This window comes from Chiloscyllium punctatum, chromosome 18, assembly GCF_047496795.1.
Source record: "Chiloscyllium punctatum isolate Juve2018m chromosome 18, sChiPun1.3, whole genome shotgun sequence".
NCBI lineage: Eukaryota > Metazoa > Chordata > Chondrichthyes > Orectolobiformes > Hemiscylliidae > Chiloscyllium > Chiloscyllium punctatum.
Window position 1 is genome coordinate 78,840,186 of NC_092756.1, and position 18,811 is coordinate 78,858,996.

Here is an 18,811-nt window from a genome sequence, read left to right on the forward strand (position 1 = left end):
GGTAGCTGGGAATATGATAGGTAGATGAAGGTGGGGGTGATGGTGATCGGTTGGAAAGGGAGGTGGAACGTTTAGGTGGGAAGGAAGATGGACAAGTAGGACAGTTTAAGAGGGTGGTGCCAAGTTAGAAGGTTGACTGTGGGATAAGGTGGGGGGTGGGGGGGACGGAGGGGAAACAAAGAAACCGGTGAAATCTACATTGATCCGTATAGTTGGAGGGTCCCAAGGCAGAAGACGATGCTAGAGTTTGGCCTTCCCCTCATTCCTGACCAAGAGCTTATGCTCAAAACATCGACTCTCTTGCTCCTTGGATGCTGCCTGACCAGCTGTGCTTTTCCAGCACCACACTTTTTGACTCTGATCTCCAGTCCTCACTTTTTTTCCAGTGTCCTAACTCTGGCCCATTTGAGATGAGGTACCTGAGGCAAGCGCCGGACTTTGTGGATCTGTCAGCACAGCAGCAGGGTTGGGGTGGGGAAAGCTGACCCAGTATATAAAAAGGGGACTATTAAATATTGAGATATATTTGCATAAGAGGGCAACTCAAGAGGGGTCACCTCAGTATTAAATTTATTTTGTTGTTTTTAGCAGTCACTTAAATATTCTTTCTCTTCTAAGGCCATTCAACACATTGAAGCCACTGAACAAGGCATCAAAGAGGAGCCAGTGAGAGTCGAGAAAGAAATCTCAGCTTTCCTTAATCTTGACAGGATGCAGGAGGGTGTCAAGGAGGAACAGGAATGGCATGGGCTGGTGGCAGCTTCGCCACTGATAATCAAGAGCTCCTTCGGTGACGCGCAGTCTGAAAGCCAGGACGCTGATGGGAGACAGATGCTGGCAATGCTTAGGAGGCCCAAAGTGGAGGTGGAGCCAGTTCCATCTGTGCTAGTCCCAGGGACTGGCATCCTCTAAGGGAGACTGAAGAGACTTGTTAGTGTGAACTGTGAGAATGGAGGACAGTGTGGCCAGTCTGTTGAGTTTGAGATTAAGGGACCTTTTGAGTGGCATTCCTCCCAAACTAAACTCCTTCCCGTCCTTCCAGAGTGAGAGCAGCCTTGAGTGTCCTCTGGTCCCAGCTCTGTGAACAAAGGTAGAAGGGGTTGTTTTTTTCTTGGCCAGTTCAGATTGCTGCAGTTTCCTCTCTGGCCAGTTGCCTCTGAGAGATAAGCTTGTTGTCTGGATCTCCTGTCATTGAGCCTATTGGCTCAAATGGCTGATTTTATAATTTCACAACATCCAGGTAAATCCAATAGCTGTCGCTAAATTTGCTTCAGCAACCACCACATTTTAGCAGCAAGTAAATGTTTTAAGTATAAAATTACATTTTTTAATAGCCTGACTTTTGGAATTTGTTTACCAGTGTCAATCTAAATGGCAAATTAATTTGTCTCCTAGTGAAAGACTGTTGCTCCTTTTTTTTTGTGCCTTGCTTCCTGGAAGCTGTGCCTCAATTGAGGTACTGTGTCACTTACCTGCACTCCTTGCCATTAAAAGGTGACTTTCCCTGACATACATATCTGCCTGTGTTTGTTAAGCAAGTCAGTTTGACTGGGGGAGTAATGTGCATTGTTTGCTGCTTACTTTATCACATGCTCGTACTTTCCACTGAAAGGTTACTAGAGCGTGAATTGGCAGCAATAGCCCAGGCTTCATTACTTTATTCCTGGCCTGACCCAGGAGATCCAATTTAGCAGTGCAATGGATACCTCAGAGCAACTTTGCACAGACCAGAAATGGAAACTGGGACCTTCTGGCTGCCACTGCATCTAGCAATTGATTTATAGAGTTGTGTGATTGGAAGAACCCCAAGACACATATTAAATCTTAACATCAGTTACAAAGCAAACGCTGTTCTTCACACTGATCAAGCCAAATCACTTCACAAAAAACGTTTGAAGAGAAAATATCAGGCTAATGGTAAAAAATTTGATCTGAGAGAAAGAGTGACCCTGTACCTTCTGGGATGCTCTACCTGTGGTCTGAGATTAGGTTGATACTTAAGAAAGATTGTGGTCAATTTGGCAACACTTTGGACGGACCCTGTATTCACATAGACATTTTTGTTTTGAGTAATTTGGGCTGACTAACTGCTTCATGGTATTCAATGCATAGTGGAGTCACTACAGGGTTTGATGTAAAGTTTTATTGTAGGTGGTATCTTTTTACATAATTTTTTTCAAAAAAAAGTGCATTTATGGGATAATGTTAAAGAAGAATCCAGCAGTCTTTTTTTTGGTGCAGATTTGAATAATCTTTTACAAGCCACAGTATGAAATGTTGTCAGCGTAGTGTGTGGCAGAACAATCATTGGTGCCAAGCCTTTCAGCACATTGCTGAAATCTGGTTGGTGTAGCCTGGTCTTAATAGGACTGCTCCTGTCTGTACATTGTATGGGAGGGGAGGGTTGTATAAAATGTTTTTAGAGCACTTAAAATTGAGTTTTTAAAGGTTATTTGTTTATTTTCTTAAAAATCTCACTTCAAATTATACAGTCTTTTTGACAATTTGAGCTTTATGCTTTGCGTACAAGATTGACTTGTGACTTTTTTTGGGAAAAGGCTTAGATCTCAAAACTGATGGTTTGCGTTCTTTTTAACGAGAGTACTCCATATGTAAATGTTATCATTCTGAATGCTGTTTTTGTGGTGTTTACTCAAAAGGAGGGTGGATATTTACAGGTGCGCCACTGGCAGGATTAGCAGTTTCTTGTTGGCTGCCCACCTTTCTGACAAACAAGGGTGTGGACCAGGTGCATTTGGGCTTAGCCCTATGTCCAGCAATGTTGGCACACCCTTCAAGCCTGCTTCCAGAATACAATCCACTGATTGAGAGACACCAAAGGAGATAACAGTAACAGCAGGATTGATAGAAAATCAAGGAAAACAGTAAGAAGTGTGTCCAGGAGAGTGGAGTTAATGATTTGACATGATTTTATAAGAATGATGGAGCAGACTTGTAACTATTTCATCAACTGCCTACTTTTAATCAAGTTTGGTTGGCTGATCTTAGTTATTGTAAGTACAGGAGGCAGCCATTCAGCCAGTTGAATGTTTCTTCCAAGCGGTTGCTCACAGTCCAGGGGGAGTTATGGTACAGGCTGTGGTGGTTTGTAGCCCCAGGTCTTTTGACTTTTCCTGTTGTGGAAAGTTTACAGCAGTCAAACAGCAAAAGCCTCATTGTGAAGTTCTCCAAGTGGGTTCAGAAGAAATTTATAATCTTGCCACGAGACCCAGAGCAGATGGATATGGGGATTGACTTATGTACTTCTACAACTCATAGTACCTTATTGAGTAAGCAGCCATGTGTGACCTTTGAAACACTTGGCACCAGAGGGTGATTCACAACCATTTGAAGACTAGACTTGAGCAAGAACTGCAAGAACAGAATCGGTGCCTATCTTTCCTTGAGGTGAGCTACAATGCTCATACCAACAGGACTACAGACCTCACTGAGCTGAGATTAGTAGCACCAAGAATAGGGATGAACAAGGACATGAGAGTACACTGGTTGTAGAGAAACAGCAATAAATGAACATGAACCATGAATAAAGAATAATAATTGGTGACAGGTTTGAAAAATGCTTATGTTAGGGAGGATGCACATGAAGTAATCCTCCAGTTTTGCCAATGGGTGTCATACGCTCCAGCTGCATTGAGGCTAACAGGACATTCTTCATTGCTGTATGTTTGAATATGTGAAGAAAACAACCAGTGTCATTAAAGCACTAGCAGGTTTTTTTTTCTAAAATAGACATTTCATTATATTGTGTTAAGAAATTCTTTTGGAGGAGAACATCTGATGTTTTATTTGTTGCTTCTTAAACATGGGAGGAGAGGATGACAGTCTGTTCAAGTGAGAGTCTGGGAGATCCCGGTCCCTTTCAGCCTCGATTTAACATGTCATAAGTCACACGACACCAGCTTTTAGTCCCATAGTTTTATTTGAAATCACAAGCTTTCGGACTGCTGCTGACTTCATCTGACAAAGGATCAGTTCTCTGAACGCTTATGATTTCAAATAGACTTGTTGAACTATAACCTGGTGTCATGTGACTTATGACTTTGCCCACCCCAGTCCAATACCAGCACCTTCACATCATGGCTACCATCAATTAACATTCAGAGAGGGCAGGGGGGAGGGAGGGAGAAGAACAATTTCACCCTAGTTCCATTTACTTCCGGAACTAAAAAAACTCCCAAGTGATCATAGACTTGCAGCTCCATCCCTCTGAAGGGGTATCCACAGTTCATCAGAATCAGCTAATGGGAGAAAAGGGCAGCATACCTACATACATCATACAGATTCTACCCCTTCAGTATAGAAATTACTACAATTATACCTCTGGGAACTTAATTTCTCCCACAAAAGTGGGAAATTGCTCACTTGCTCTTTTCATCTGTTTCCCCACTACTAAACAAGGATGATTAATAGTATAGAGTTCTATAAAAATCTTGTTCATAAGCAATCAGTCTATAAAAGTCTAAATAACACTGACTTAATACAGACAATTAACACAACCATGAATTCACCAGAATTTAATCTTCTGAAGAAGGCAAACAAAGACATTTTTAGGGTCAGAATAAGTAGAGCTCTCATGCTTGATATTTACATTTAATATTGCTCTTGTCAGATAGTCATTAATCTCCTTTTCAAAAATGTATTGATTGTTACTGGGGAGAAATACAACTGAACCAATTAACCTAGTTGCAACCTCATAGCAGTAACTGCTTGACAACTGGGTGCTCAAAGTTGTATGGTGGATAATAAAGACCAAGGTTTTAGTTTGTATCAACTGACTAAGCTGTCATGTAGTGGGTATCAAGGGCAATAAAGTGTCCCTTTGACTGAATATTCAAAACATTTCATATAGGGAGTGCTCAACCTTCATTCCTTTCCCCTTTAGTACCTTACCATGAAACTAGCATTTATGTAGATAGTCAGTCATTTATCCTTGGCTGCAGCTATAAGGGTACTTGCAGCCCACTGATACATCTCCCGGTTTGTCATTTTTAACAAAAATAGTTAGGTCAGAAAGCTGCTTGGCCAGAGTGTAAGTCTATCAAACTTCTCTTCATATTCAAAAACCACAACATGCAGTAAAATCACTGGATAGTGAAGTAGGGATTGCTCACCTATGTAGTCCAAGATGACCCACAGCATCCAAATGAATCCCCTTGGAGATTAGCTAACTCAGCAGGCAGGAGAACAAGGCTTCTTTAATGTTATCTAGCAGAGGATTAATCAAAGTTTTAAATCTGAAATACGTCTGCTGCCAATGCTCCCATGCCACAATACAAACTGTACTTAACTATGCCAAAGGTAGGTTAGAAGCACATTAATGTCTGGACTCCACACATACAGTTAATTTGTTCCCGTGTTTTTCTTTCTAAGGCAATCCATGTTTGCATTAACTCTCCACTCTACAGCTTTAAACAGTTTACTTTAGCATTAACTAATTTGCTAAAATAGAGGCATCAAATATCCCCAAAGTTTGCTAGTGAAAGGGTTAGAACTCCAAGTCTCAGTGTAAGTAATAAACCTGTTACCAGACCCAGGTCACTACAGACATTAAGCAGCAGGAGAGGTTTTGCATGAGCAACATTTTTTTTTACTGTCAAAAAAATTCCAAAAGATCAAATTAAATCTAGTAAGAAAAAGACCCAAAAATAAAGCAGGCTACTCTGAACTTTGGGAGGTATATAGATGCAAGAGCAGTGCATGGGTGGTAGGGAGGGAGTTCTAATTAAGATTTTATTTCAGACATTCCGTGATCTGCCTCTTTATGGCTTGGCACCAAATTTAGATGATAGTTTCTCCACGAAGTTCATCACCTTGGGGTTGTTCTGGTATTTTGAGATGTTAGCTGGGTTCTGGGCCACATCTTGGAATGCAGCCATTATCTCAGGATCCTGCAGAGAAAACCAGTTAAATAATGCTTTAATAGGCAAGGAATGTAGAAAAATGATGAAGGTTTAAGGCTAGCTTCATAAATTTTCTTTTGATTAACTCTTCCAGTTTCTGAGGCTAACTAAGGATCACAGTATGCAGTACAATACTAAGCAAGGTCCCAGAGTTGCTCCCCCATTTGTACTCCGTTAACAGATGTCATGAAAAGGGATGGAGCAATCTCAGGTTAGCGATCATGCCAACTCCAAATCACAAACACAGGTTTACTAGAAGTACAGCCATCAATAACTGTGGCTATGGTTCAGTTCTCCTCATTCACATACTCTTCCTGTAATGGCTAAGGTTACAGCTTCTTGATCTCACCCAAGGCATAGCAACCTCTTGGTTAAACCAATACCAGTCGTCTCTATAATGAGAGCAGCCCTATCGTCCTCTACCTTACTGTCACCCCTTCCCAATTCACAATACAATTCTGTCCAAAACCATATTAAACATGACTGGGGGAGGGGGGGGGGGGGGCGGAGGTGTGGGTGATACAGTTTCTTAGCTTTACGTGAAGGTGCATTCTAGTACGAATCACTGCCTTCAAAACACACAAGATGAGGGGAAGTGAAAACATCTCTCTTTTCCTGTACATGTGCTGCTTTTGACCTGTAACCAATCAAATAGAGTTGGTGCAACACAGCTGAAAAGGACTACAAACTGCTCTTTTCCGACGTGATTAAAAAAAAAGGGGAGAGGGAAACAATGATTGGAAGAGAGAACAAGTACTTCACAGATGCACCAAGAGGAAACACAATGCAGAATGCACATCTCACTTCTCTATGAGATGTTAACCAAAAGCAGTCGTTTCTCAAGCTGGACATTCACATTCCATATTTAGACAAACACCCACCATTTACCTGTTTCAATAAGCCAAGTCAACAATTTGACCTTCTTGGATATGTACAGTGACCTGGCAGCATTTGGATCAGACAGCACAGGGGCTTAAGTGTCAGGATTCCAATCCCAATCTCTCTCATACCCACCACAGTAATGGTGATTCTGGTGACAAGTGCATTTCAGTGAGAAACTACCAGACAGGACTGCACACTGAGACTGAAAATTCGTATTACACTTACCTGCATAGCTGCAAGCACCTCTGGATCACCAAGTAGATCATTCAGACCAGGCATTCCTGCCATCCCAGGCATTCCACCTGGAAAACCACCAGCACCTCCTGAAGATAGGAAAATTAACATTGATGCTGAATTCAAGGACAAGGTGATTATAAAGCAGCACACATACATTGATCTCTTCCCACGATTGATGGACCTGAACTCTAATTGAATAGATATATTTGGAAGGCTATTGTTGTATAACACCAGCCAGACTGCATATGTGCAAAGAGAAAGCTGACCTCACTGGCAAATGTTAGAAAGCAGCAGCCAGCTTCCAAAATGACATGATACAGAATGTGTTCAGAAACTTCTTTCAGGTTCTGACAATGGTTTTAAAAAATAAAAGAGGCTATTGCATTTCAGTTGCAGACAACCCCCCCCCCCCCCCATCACCCCAACTCCCACTTCCATGGATGACCTTTGTCCCTACTCTAGCTGGGAAGGGAAAAAGCCTTAAGCTCCTCAGTCCCTTCCTCAGCAGCGCATGCACTAGCGCTGTCAGTGTGCTCAAAATGGATGCTTCTTCCAGCTTGTCCTGTTGCAGCTAGCCTTATGTCACATGACGTTATGGATAATCACTCCATTTATGGAAAACTACAATATAGGTAATGAGGAAAACTAAACGGCACTGGCTTATGCAAACTCAGAGACCATTTAAACTATCAAACATCCAAGACCAAATTAGAACACAAGTATTTAGGTGCAAATTACTGCAGATGCTGGAATCTGTACTGAAAACAAAAAGAAAGTGCCGTTAATCACAGGTCAGACAGCATCCACGGACATCAAGCTAATGTTTTGAGACTTAAGACTCAAAACTCGAGTTTGTTCTCTCTCCACAGATGTTTCCTGACCCATTGTGATTTACAGCATTATTTCTGTATAAAAACTTGATCTACAATGAAGAATTGAACTCAGTTATTAGTACATCAGTCAGGAATATCTCTGAATAATAAGCAAATTGGATTTCTAAATTATCCTGGGTTCAAATTCTACAGAGTCATACAGCACAGAAATGGACCTTTCAGGCTAACCAGTCCACACTGACCATATTCCCAAACTAATCTAGTCCCACTTGACTCCCTCTAAACCTTTCCTATTCATATACTTATCCAAATGTCTTTTAAATGTTCTAACTGTACCCGCATCTAACACTTCCTCTGGCAGTTCATTCCACACATAAACCACCCTGCGAGAGAAAAAGTTGCCCCTCAAGTCCCTTTTAAATCCTTCTCCTCTCACCTTAAAAATATACCCCCTTAGTTTTGAACTTCCCCACCCCAGGAAAAAGACCTTTGCTATTCACTTTTATCTATGGCCCTCATGATTCAATAAACCTTTATAAAGTCACCCCGCAACCTCATGTTCCAATGAAGAAAGTCCCAGCCTATCCAGTTTCTCCATATAACTCAAACGCTCCAGTGCTGGCAACATCCTGATAAATCTCTTCTAAACCCTCTTCAATTTAATAATACCCTTCCAATAGCAGGGTGACCAAAACTGTACACTGTACTCCAAAAGTAGCCTCACCAATGTCCTGTACAACATGACATCTCAACTTCCATACTCAATGGTATGAGCAATGAAGGTAAATGTGCTAAACGCCTTCTTTACCACTCAGTTCTTTGAAACTTGCATTGCAGGTAGACAATGTATCTGAACCCTTAGGTCTCTGTTCAACAACACTACCCAGGGCCCTACCATCAACTGCCTTTGCTTGTTTTACCAAAATGCACTCATACCACAAGAGGAGCAGATATAGGAAATGACTAGATTATGAAAGTCACCCAGTCTTCACTGAGACAGCAATGGCCAGTTACTTCTGGTCTAGCAAGGCCAGATACTGAGTTTCTGACGTACTAACTCCTACTGGTAAGTGCATATGTGATGACATTTGAGCAAGAATAGGAGCAGAGTTGACTGTGATGCCCTCTATTATCAACTGCTGACATTCACTGTCTGGGACAGCAAAATGAAAATCAGCCACTTCTTGGGAACAATCAGAATGTTGCTTGAAACCGTAGCCTAGTAAGAATTGGATGTGATGGATTAAAATGATGCAAAAGTGATGGAGTGTACATATTACTGGCAGTGTTGCAGAACTCAGCTTAATTTGAGGAGGCTGTCAGTTTGTGATCAACCGGGAGTAGCATACAGAAAGGCAAATCAAGGCCTTCGAGGGACACACGAGTGCCTTTTTTCAAGGACAACTTCCACAGTGAGTAACCAATTCAAACTGATGCTAAAACATTCACAAACTAAATTAGAAAGGAGGCTAAAGGTGAAGAAATCAAAAATTTTGATGCAGCAACCACTAGCTACAGAGAGCATGGGGCATACCCTCTACCTTTGTTCACCAATCCCTACCTCACCACCCCGCCCCTCTCCCATTTACACCCACCCCCAATCCTGAAGGAGTTACTTCAGAAACATGGACTTCACCTCCTGATCCTGCCTGGCTTGCTGTTCTTCCGATTTCCTGCTTGATTACTGAGAGCATCTCACCACCCAAGGAACATTGATAACCATACCAGAAGTGTGAAATATTTCATTGCAAATCTTGGCAACCCCATTTTGATAAACAATTTTTATTTCAAAACTGTTCAGGTCCAATCTAATTTAGTGAAGTGGTTGGAAGGATTTGCCCAGTATAACATTTAGTGTCCCTGGTCAGCTGTTGCGTTTCTCACAACTGTCTTAAAACAGCAGTCACCACGGAATTGGGATGCTCATTCTCTATTGGCCAAAAAAAGGGGATGCAAAGGAATACAGAAAAACCAACCTGGGAAACCACCGAATCCAGCTGCTCCTGGACGGCGAGCCTCTTCCTCCTGAAATAAAGAGGAGAGATGTTTATGGATCACACATGAAGGCTACAAATCAAGAAATTAAATATTTGGAGTGGCTGTTGAGACAGCTAAATGCAGATGTACCAGACCACAGGTACCCCTTTGGAGTCCAGACTCTATGCAGAAACTCTGGTGCCAATTATTTTTACACGGTGCAAATGTCTTCAGCCAGATATCAGACTGTAAAATGCTAGTCACAAATCAGAGTCTCCTTAAGAGCAAAGGGAATCTCCAGAGTCTAGTCATTATCAGGACAACACATCCAATGAACATAACAAAGTGCTTCAGTTCCTGACTGCCAGGCACTTCCTAAACAAGAATCTAACATCCCAACTCAGTAATGACTCCTGCTCTGCTCACATGAGGAAGAAAGTAAGGACTGCATTTGCTGGAGATCAGAGTCAAAAATTATGGTGCTCGAAAAGCACAGCCAGTCAGGCAGCATCTGAGAAGCAGGAGAATTCACAATTAAAAGCTTATGCTTGAAACATCGATTCTCCTGCTTCTTGGATGCTGCCTAACCAGCTGTGCTTTTCCAGCATTACACTTTATGACTCGGTTCACATGAGTAAGATTGCTTCTGCAGCATAAAGGTGGGGCAGCACAGTGGCTCAGTGGTTACCACTGCTGCCTCTCAGTGTCAGGGACCTGGGTTCAATTCCTACCTCGGGCAACTGTGTGTGAAGTTTGCACATTCTCCCAGTGTCTACATGGATTTCCTCTGGGTGCTCCGGTTTCCTCCCACAGTCAAAAGATGTGCAGTTTAGGTGAATTGCCCATGCTAAATTGCCTGTAGCGTTAGGTGCATTCATCAGGAGTAAATGTCGGGGAATGGGTCTGGGTGGGTTGCTCTTCGGAGGGTCGGTGTGAACCTGTTGGGCCGAAGGGCCTGTTTCCACACTGTAGGGAATCTAATCTTTCCCAGAGTCAGCAGAATGTCTAAATGACGATTTATAGTCCATAGCATGCTGGGTGAAACTGACTGTCCAAAATGTAACACATCTGCCAGCCATAATGTCTTATTGCAGCAAGCATTAAAAGCATATTTTACAATCTTAATTCCACACGGAGAAGGAAAATAAACCCAGAAACAAGAATAAAGAACAGGCAGAGGCTGTAAAAACTACCAGTTGATTTGAATTTCCACTCAGCATCTCAACAAAAGCTCGAAATGGGCCAGTTCATTTTCTGATTAGCTTTGGAGATTCATTTCAGTGTTTAAACCCTCCTATTTCCCTGCTTTGGGCTTTTTATGTCATGCCATTTTGAAGTCGACATAATTTAAATGCTGATATCTGCTCACTGTTGCCAATCCTCTTGGCTTTCAATCAACTATTAACCAGATTGAATCGAATTTAGCTGCTAATTAGGTCTTCAGCATCACAGCAACTATAAAACTGAAGATTGCAGTAATTGAGGTTGCCCGGCAAGTAATTCACTGGCAAACAAGTCTCTATGATCAGGAGTCCCAGCATTTTACAGACCAGGTGAGTCTCGAGTTGTTGTAGTATTTGGCTTCAAGCCAGAAATATTATCCCAGCATGCAAATAAGTAATCGAGGCTGAAAATTCTGTGCAGTACTTTTAGAAGACACTAGATTGCCTGCTAATATGAATATAAAAGATTCCATTACTACATTTGAAGAGCCAGGATTTTCTTTTTAAGTGCCATGGCCAGTATTCAACTTTTATCCACAACAAATAAATGCGTCACTTGTGTCATGTGCTTGGACCTACTGTGTATAAATTGGCTACTATATTCACTTCATAGTGATTACACTTGAACAGAAGAACTTATTCACTTAAGTTTTTTGGGACTTGCAGACAATGAGAAGCTTTACACAAGAGCTTGACTTCTTTGGTGAAGACTTGTCTGAAAAGAATGTCAGTGTGCTATGAAGCAACAAGAAATGTCCAGATTTCACTTGTGACCTGTGAAAAGGCCATAAGTTCAGACAGATGATATCTGAACTCTTGAGTGGAGTTCAAAATGCCTTGCAACTTTTTTTGCAGTCTTCTTTTCAAACACTTCTCAAAATTGCTTACTGTGTGAACAATTTTGTCACCTCTATTGATAGTTGTGTGAAGAATTAGGTGTCCACTATTGCATCTTCACATTTGTGACAGAATTTGGGACTTTTAGCATGATTAAAAATGCTAGGTAAATTGCTCAACCAGTAAGAAAAACCCAACTTTTTGTATTTGCAAATGTTTGATAATAAGAGCTTTATAGTATTGTATTCTGAAGTCTCAAGTAGCTCTTTATTTTGACTTAAATTGATTTTAAACAAAATTCAGAGTTGTGAAACAAAAAAAAACTGCTGTAAATCTTCCTCTCGCTCACACAATGCTTTATTAAAATCAGAGCATCAAGGAAATTTTCTACAGTTAGACCTAGCTTGTATGGGCGCACCAACATAGTCAAAGATTCTATTCAAGTGTAATGAAAACATGAAGATTTCACACAAATCCATTTAAACCATGAAAATGATCTAACAAATCTAACATTCAGACATCAGTTTCAATGATAGAACACGAGGTTCAGGTATACATCACAAGCACATGGATACCATCACACTAAAATTCCTGACAATCCTGATGTACTGAGATTCAGATGGCTTTGCAAACTTAACTATGGTTCTTTAGGACTTGTATAATCTTAAGCCAGGCTCCTTATATGTCACTTTTCAAATGTATGATCACTATTATCTAGATGGACAAGGGTCGGTGCTGGGCCAATTACTGTTTGTTATCTATATCAGTCATAGAGTCATAGAGATGTACATCATGGAAACAGACCCTTCGGTCCAACCCACCCATGCCGACCAGATATCCCAACCCAAACCAGTCCCACCAGCCAGCACCTGGCCCATATCCTTCCAAACCCTCCTAGTCATGTACCCATCCAAATGCCTCTTTAATGTTGCAATTGAATCAGCCTCCACCACTTCCTCTGGCAGCTCATTACATACATGTACCACCATCTGTGTGAAAACGTTGCCCCGTAGGTCCCTTTTATATCTTTCCCCTCTCACCCCTAAACCTATACCCTCTAGTTCTGGACTCCCCGACTCCAGGGAAAAGACTTTGCCTATTTACCCTATCCATGCCCCTCAATTTTGTAAACCTCTATAAGGTCACCCCTCAGCCTCTGACGCTCTGACAGTGGCCTAACCAATGTCCTGTACAGCCACAACATGACCTCCCAACTCCTGTACTCAATACTCTGACCAATAAAGGAAAGCATACTAAACGCTGCCTTCACTATCCTATCTACCTGCAATTCTACTTTCAAGGAGCTATGAACCTGCACTCCAAGGTCTCTTTGTTTAACAACACGCCCTAGGACCTTACCATTAAGTGTATAAGTCCTGCTAAGATTTGCTTTCCCAAAATGCAGCACCTCGCATTTATCTGAATTAAACTCCATCTGCCACTTCTCAACCCATTGGCCCATCTGGTCCACAGCCTGTTGCAATCGGAGGTAACCCTCTTCGCTGTCCACTACACCTCCAATTTTGGTGTCATCTGCAAACTTACTAATTGTACCTCTTATGCTCGCATCCAAATCATTTATGTAAATGACAAAATGTAGAGGGCCCAGCACCGAATCTTGTGGTACTCCACTGGTCACAGGCCTCCAGTCTGAAAAACAACCCTCCACCACCACCCTCTGTCTTCTACCTTTGAGCCAGTTCTGTATCCAAATGGCTAGTTCTCCCTGTATTCCATGAGATCTAACGCTGCTAATCAGTCTCCCATGGGGAACATTATAGAACGCCTTACTGAAGTCCATATAGATCACATCTACTGCTCTGCTCTCATCAATCTTCTTTGTTACTTCTTCAAAAAACTCAATCAAGTTTGTGAGGCAAGATTTCCCACGCACAAAGCCATGTTGACTATCCCGAATCAGTCCTTGCCTTTCCAAATACATGTACATCCTGTCCCTCCAACAACTTGCCCACCACCGACATCAGGCTCACAGGTCTATAGTTCCCTGGCTTGTCCTTACCACCCTTCTTAAACAGTGACACCACGTTAGCCAACTTCCAGTCTTCCGGCACCTCACCTGTGACTATTGATGATACAAATATCTCAGCAAGAGGCCCAGTAATCACTTCTTTAGCTTCCCACAGAGTTCTAGGCTTCACCTGATCAGGTCCTGGGGATTTATCCACTTTTATGCGTTTCAAGACATCCAGCACTTCCTTCTCTGTAATATGGACATTTTGCAAGATGTCACCATCTATTTCCCTACAGTCTATATCTTCCATATCCTTTTCCACAGTAAATACCAATGCAAAATACTCATTTAGTGATTTGGATGAGAATGTACAAAGCATGATTAGTAAGTTTGCAGATGACACTAAAATAAGCGGTAAGGTGGACAGTGAGGAAAGTTCTCAGAAGTTGCAGCAGCACTTTGATCAACTGGGGAAGTGGGCCAAGAAATGGGAAATGGAGTTTAATATAGATAAGTGTGAGGCCTTGAATTTTGGAAAGTCAAATCAAGGTAGGAGTTTCATGGTGAATGGTACGGCCTTAAGGAGTGTAGTGGAACAGTGGGTTCTTGGAGTTCAGGTTTGCAGTTCTCTGAAAGAGGAGCAACTGGAAGAAGGGCAATGAATGTGACTTTTGGAACACCAAGCCTTCATCTGTCAGGGCACCGAGCAAAGAACCCAGGGAGTTATGTTGCAGTTATACAGGACATTGGTGAGGCTGCACTTGGAGTAGTGTGTTCAGTTTTGTTATAGGAAGGATATTAATAAACTGGAAAGAACACATAAGAAATTTACAAGGATATTGCTTGGACTCAAATGGTCCGAGTTATAGAGGGAGGAGGTTGGAGGAGATCGTACTTTTTCTTTAGAGTGTAGGAGACTATGGGGGGGGGAACCGTATAAAGGTGTAGAAGATCATGAGAGGCATTAATAGGGTGAATGCAGTCTTTTTCCCAGGATTGGGCAATAGAGGATTGGAGGGCATTAGTTTAAAGGTTAGAGGGGAAAGAATAAAAGGGAACCTGAGGGGCAACTTTTTTTTTGACAGAATAGTACACATATGGCATGAGCTGCCAGCAAAAGTGGTTGAGGCCAGTACATTAGCAAAAGTTAAAAAGGCATTTGGAACAATACACGGATAGGAAAGGATTAGAAGGATATGGGTCGAGAGAGTGTGGTGCTGGAAAAACACAGCAGGTCAGGCAGTATCTGAGCAGGAGAATCGACATTTTGGGCAAAAGTCCTTCATCAGAAATTCCCGATGAAGGGCTTTTGCCCGAAACATCCGATTCTCCTGCACCTCAGATGCTACTTGACCTGCTGTGCTTTTCCAGCACCGCACTCTCTACTCTAATCTCCAGCATCTGCAGTCCTCACTTTCACCTTAGAAGGATATGGGGTTAGTGTGGACAGACATTTTGGTCGGCATGATCCAGTTTGGGCCAAAGGCCTCGATCTCCATGCTATAGGACTATCACGCTATGGCAGCAGAAATATAGAAACACCACCATCTGCAAATTGTCCTCCAAGGCCACAACATGCTGACTTGGAAATATTCAGTTAGCATCACTGGCTACAATCTTGGAGCGCTCTCCCTAAATATTTTATGGGTCAGTCAGCCAAGAGACTTCAGCAATTCAAGGCAGCAGCTTACCATCACTGACTCAAGGGTAACTAGGGATGGGCAATAAATGCTAGCCCAGCCAGTGGTGCTTACATCCCACGACTGAATAAACAAAAACCAAGATTGTTGCAATTCAAGTAAAATAGGGGCAATGTAAAGACTAAGATAGTTATAGTGTTTCAGGTTTCCCTTAACAGGCAAGATAAAATAAATGTGGGAAGAGGATGAATGGACCTGTTGGGGCAAGAGAACCATTTCTGCTTTGGACTCTGTTTAAAAGTTAGAGATACTACGCACAGTTACTATCCTGTGATTCTTGTCATGAAGAGCATGGAATTCGGTGCTACACATCCTCAAGTTAAAAGTCCATTAATATTCTCTGACCAGAATCTCTCTCAAATTAATACTTGTCCAAGCAGCTGAAATATGCACCATTAGGAGAGGAAAAGGGAGATTTTGGAGTAAAGCAAAAGTGAACGCGATTTTCAACACCATGCAACTTACTTTACGTGCTTTTTCATGTTCTTCCTTTGCTTTTTTCGCCCGCTCTATTCGCTCTCGAATGTCCTTCTCTTCACGCTTCCTTTCGTATTTTCTTCTGTGTTCTATAATCTTTTGAGCCTAAGGAGATTTAGTCAAAATATATCTATTCTTTAATAAATAGATCTGTTCATCACCCCAAAAACCTGCTCAAAACTGAACTCCAAAGACAGTCAGATCCTCTGCATATATATTATAGGCGATGACTGTAAAGGATCTCTTTTTTGGAAACTTCTTTGTCCATGCCTACTCTGGTCCTGATTTAATGAAAGAAAATTAGCTAACTATATTTTATGGTTCGTAACCATGCATTACAAAGGGATATGTAAGAGTTAATTAGAAATCCCTAATTAAGTTTATATTCACAAATATTAAGAACAGACTTCGCCCAATGAACTTTCTAAGAACTAGGAACAGATTAGGCATTTCAGCCCCTCAAACATGCTCTGCTCTGCTCATCTCATCTTGGCCTCAAACCCACTTTCCTATCCATTCCCCATAACCTTCTAACTCATTACTGATTAAAGATTTGCCTAACCCCTCCTTGAATCTATTCAGTGTCTTGGCGCCCATAGCACTGTGGAGTGAATCCTCAGAGAAATAATTTCTCATCTATATTTACAATCTTCCACCCCTTAGTCTAAAACAGTGAACTCTCATTTTAGATTACCCCACAAGGGGAATATCTGGTATACATCTATTTTGTCAATTTATTTTAGCATCTAGTAAACCTTGATTATATTGCTGTCATCCTTCTAAAGTCTAGCATGTATAGGCCTAAACTGCTCAACCTCTAAGACAAGCCTTTCATCTCAAATGAATTCAGCAAATCTTCTCTGAACTGCCTCTAATGCAAGTGCATTGTTCCTCAAGGGGACTAAAACTGTACACAGTACTCCAGATGAGATCTCACCAATGTCTTGTACATTTACAAGATTTCCCTACTTTTATACTCCATTCATTTGACAAGAAATGCAAACATTCAATTTTCCCTAAATAAAAACAAAGAACTGCAGATGCTGGAAATCGGAAACAAAAACCAATTGCTGGAAAAGCTCAGCCTCTACAGAGAGAAATCAGAGTTAATTTTTCAGGTCCAGTGACCCTTCTCAGAACTTGCCAAAACATTAACTCTGATTTCTCGCCACAGATGTTGCCAGACCTGCTGATCCTTTTGCAGCAATTTCTAATTTTGTTTGAATTTTCCCTCATTATTTGCTGTACCTGCTATCAGCTTTCTTCAACTCATGCAGGAGGACACCTAGATCCCTCTGCACCAAAGTAATTTAAGGTTTCTCAAATTTAGATAATTAGTTACCTTTATATTTCTGACCAAAATGGATAATCTCACTTATCCATGTTCAACTTCATCAGCAAAGTTTTGCCCCATTCACAACTTTATTTACTTGTTCATTTGTAAATTTCTTTATTGCAACTTACTTTCCCACCAATTTTCGTGTCCTCTGCAAATTTCACTGTCATACCTTCTAGCCCTGTATCCAAGCTATTAAGTAATTATATATAATTTATACACCATAGAGGCAGAGAATAATAGCAGGAACAGGAGTATAAACATGTAAACATGCAATGATGATAAAAAGTATGCAACTCTTTTGCATATGTCAACTGATGCTTTTTTTTTGTTATTCAGAAGAAATAAGTTTTGGGGGAAATTTGGCATATGTAGTTAGGTCATACATCAGCCACAATCTCTCAATGCCAGAAAAGGCCTGAGGCTCTAAATGGCAAACTCCCATCCCTATTTTCTTCCCAAAACAGGGAAGCACAATGAGATGTTTGTGCTTTTTTTTAAGCTCGTGTTGTTAGGATAGAAGAAACAGGAAGTAAGGAGTGGAGTTATGCCACATTGCTAATGGTTCAAACTACATGTTTAAAATTGCTTTCTGCACCATGCTCTAACAGTGCAGCCCACTCTCAGAACAGCTATACTCTTGGTTCATCAGCATTTGTAATGACAAGTTTTATTTTCCACCTGCGAGTTTCATAGTGCACTGAACATTTCTTTAGCCTAGCTACTTTTACAAAGAGTTGCAGCATGCAGTGACAGACAGCAGAGTTCACACAAATTCAAAGTAACAGCTTTGAATTCTTGCTGCTTACAAGGTTAGGTCTTCAAGCCTATACTTGTACAAATCAGAGCACAGCTATAGCTTCCACTCCTAATCCTAATCCAGAAACGTGGTTTTGCCAGTCTTCCCTCTCTGATGCACAAATTATTTTAAACAACATTGTCTCAATTAATACTGATTCATCAACAAACATAAAAAATAGCGTACCTGATCATAGTCAAAGTGTTATTTATGGGGCTCGCTGAGTGCAAACTGCCTGCTGCATTTTTTACATTGGTTAGAATGGATTATTATGAAAGCCCAACTGATTCACAGATATCATTTAAGCAGAAAAAAAAACTTGATGCCTTTACCCATTCTGGCCCATTTACAACACCAGCCCATACCAAAGTAGTTAATGTATAACTGAGTCCTGCAGCAAGTGTAACAAATCAAGATGTCTAGGAATGGCTATTAAATGTTGGTCTTGTTATATTTCAACAGTAGAAACTAAGGTAACTGGAGCTTTTGAAAGAATCAGTGACTGTACTTCAAAAGTACTTCAATGACTTTAAGAACTACCCCCAAGTTCTGAGAGATTCCATATCAAATTTTGTTTAATGCTTTAGGATGCTGAACTACATTAAAGGCCCTATATT

General features: G+C 41.2%; 2 protein-coding genes across 2 annotated transcripts in view; one reads left to right on the forward strand and one right to left on the reverse strand.

Moving 5' to 3' along the window:
- Positions 1 to 2,515, forward strand: part of LOC140489218 (transcription factor AP-4-like) — a 33,814-nt gene extending 31,299 nt beyond the window's left edge. Inside the window, exon 7 of the mRNA XM_072588521.1 lies at positions 619 to 2,515. Within this exon, the coding sequence (XP_072444622.1) occupies positions 619 to 912 (294 nt within the window). The 3' untranslated portion in view covers positions 913 to 2,515. The remainder of the gene's footprint in view (positions 1 to 618) is intronic.
- Positions 2,516 to 4,520: 2,005 nt separating this feature from the next.
- Positions 4,521 to 18,811, reverse strand: part of st13 (ST13 Hsp70 interacting protein) — a 44,664-nt gene continuing 30,373 nt past the window's right edge. Inside the window, exons 9-12 of the mRNA XM_072588522.1 lie at positions 16,048 to 16,164; positions 9,850 to 9,898; positions 7,029 to 7,126; positions 4,521 to 5,909 (exon numbers count right to left, since the gene is read on the reverse strand). Coding sequence (XP_072444623.1) covers positions 5,781 to 5,909; positions 7,029 to 7,126; positions 9,850 to 9,898; positions 16,048 to 16,164 — 393 coding nt within the window. The 3' untranslated portion in view covers positions 4,521 to 5,780. The remainder of the gene's footprint in view (positions 5,910 to 7,028; positions 7,127 to 9,849; positions 9,899 to 16,047; positions 16,165 to 18,811) is intronic.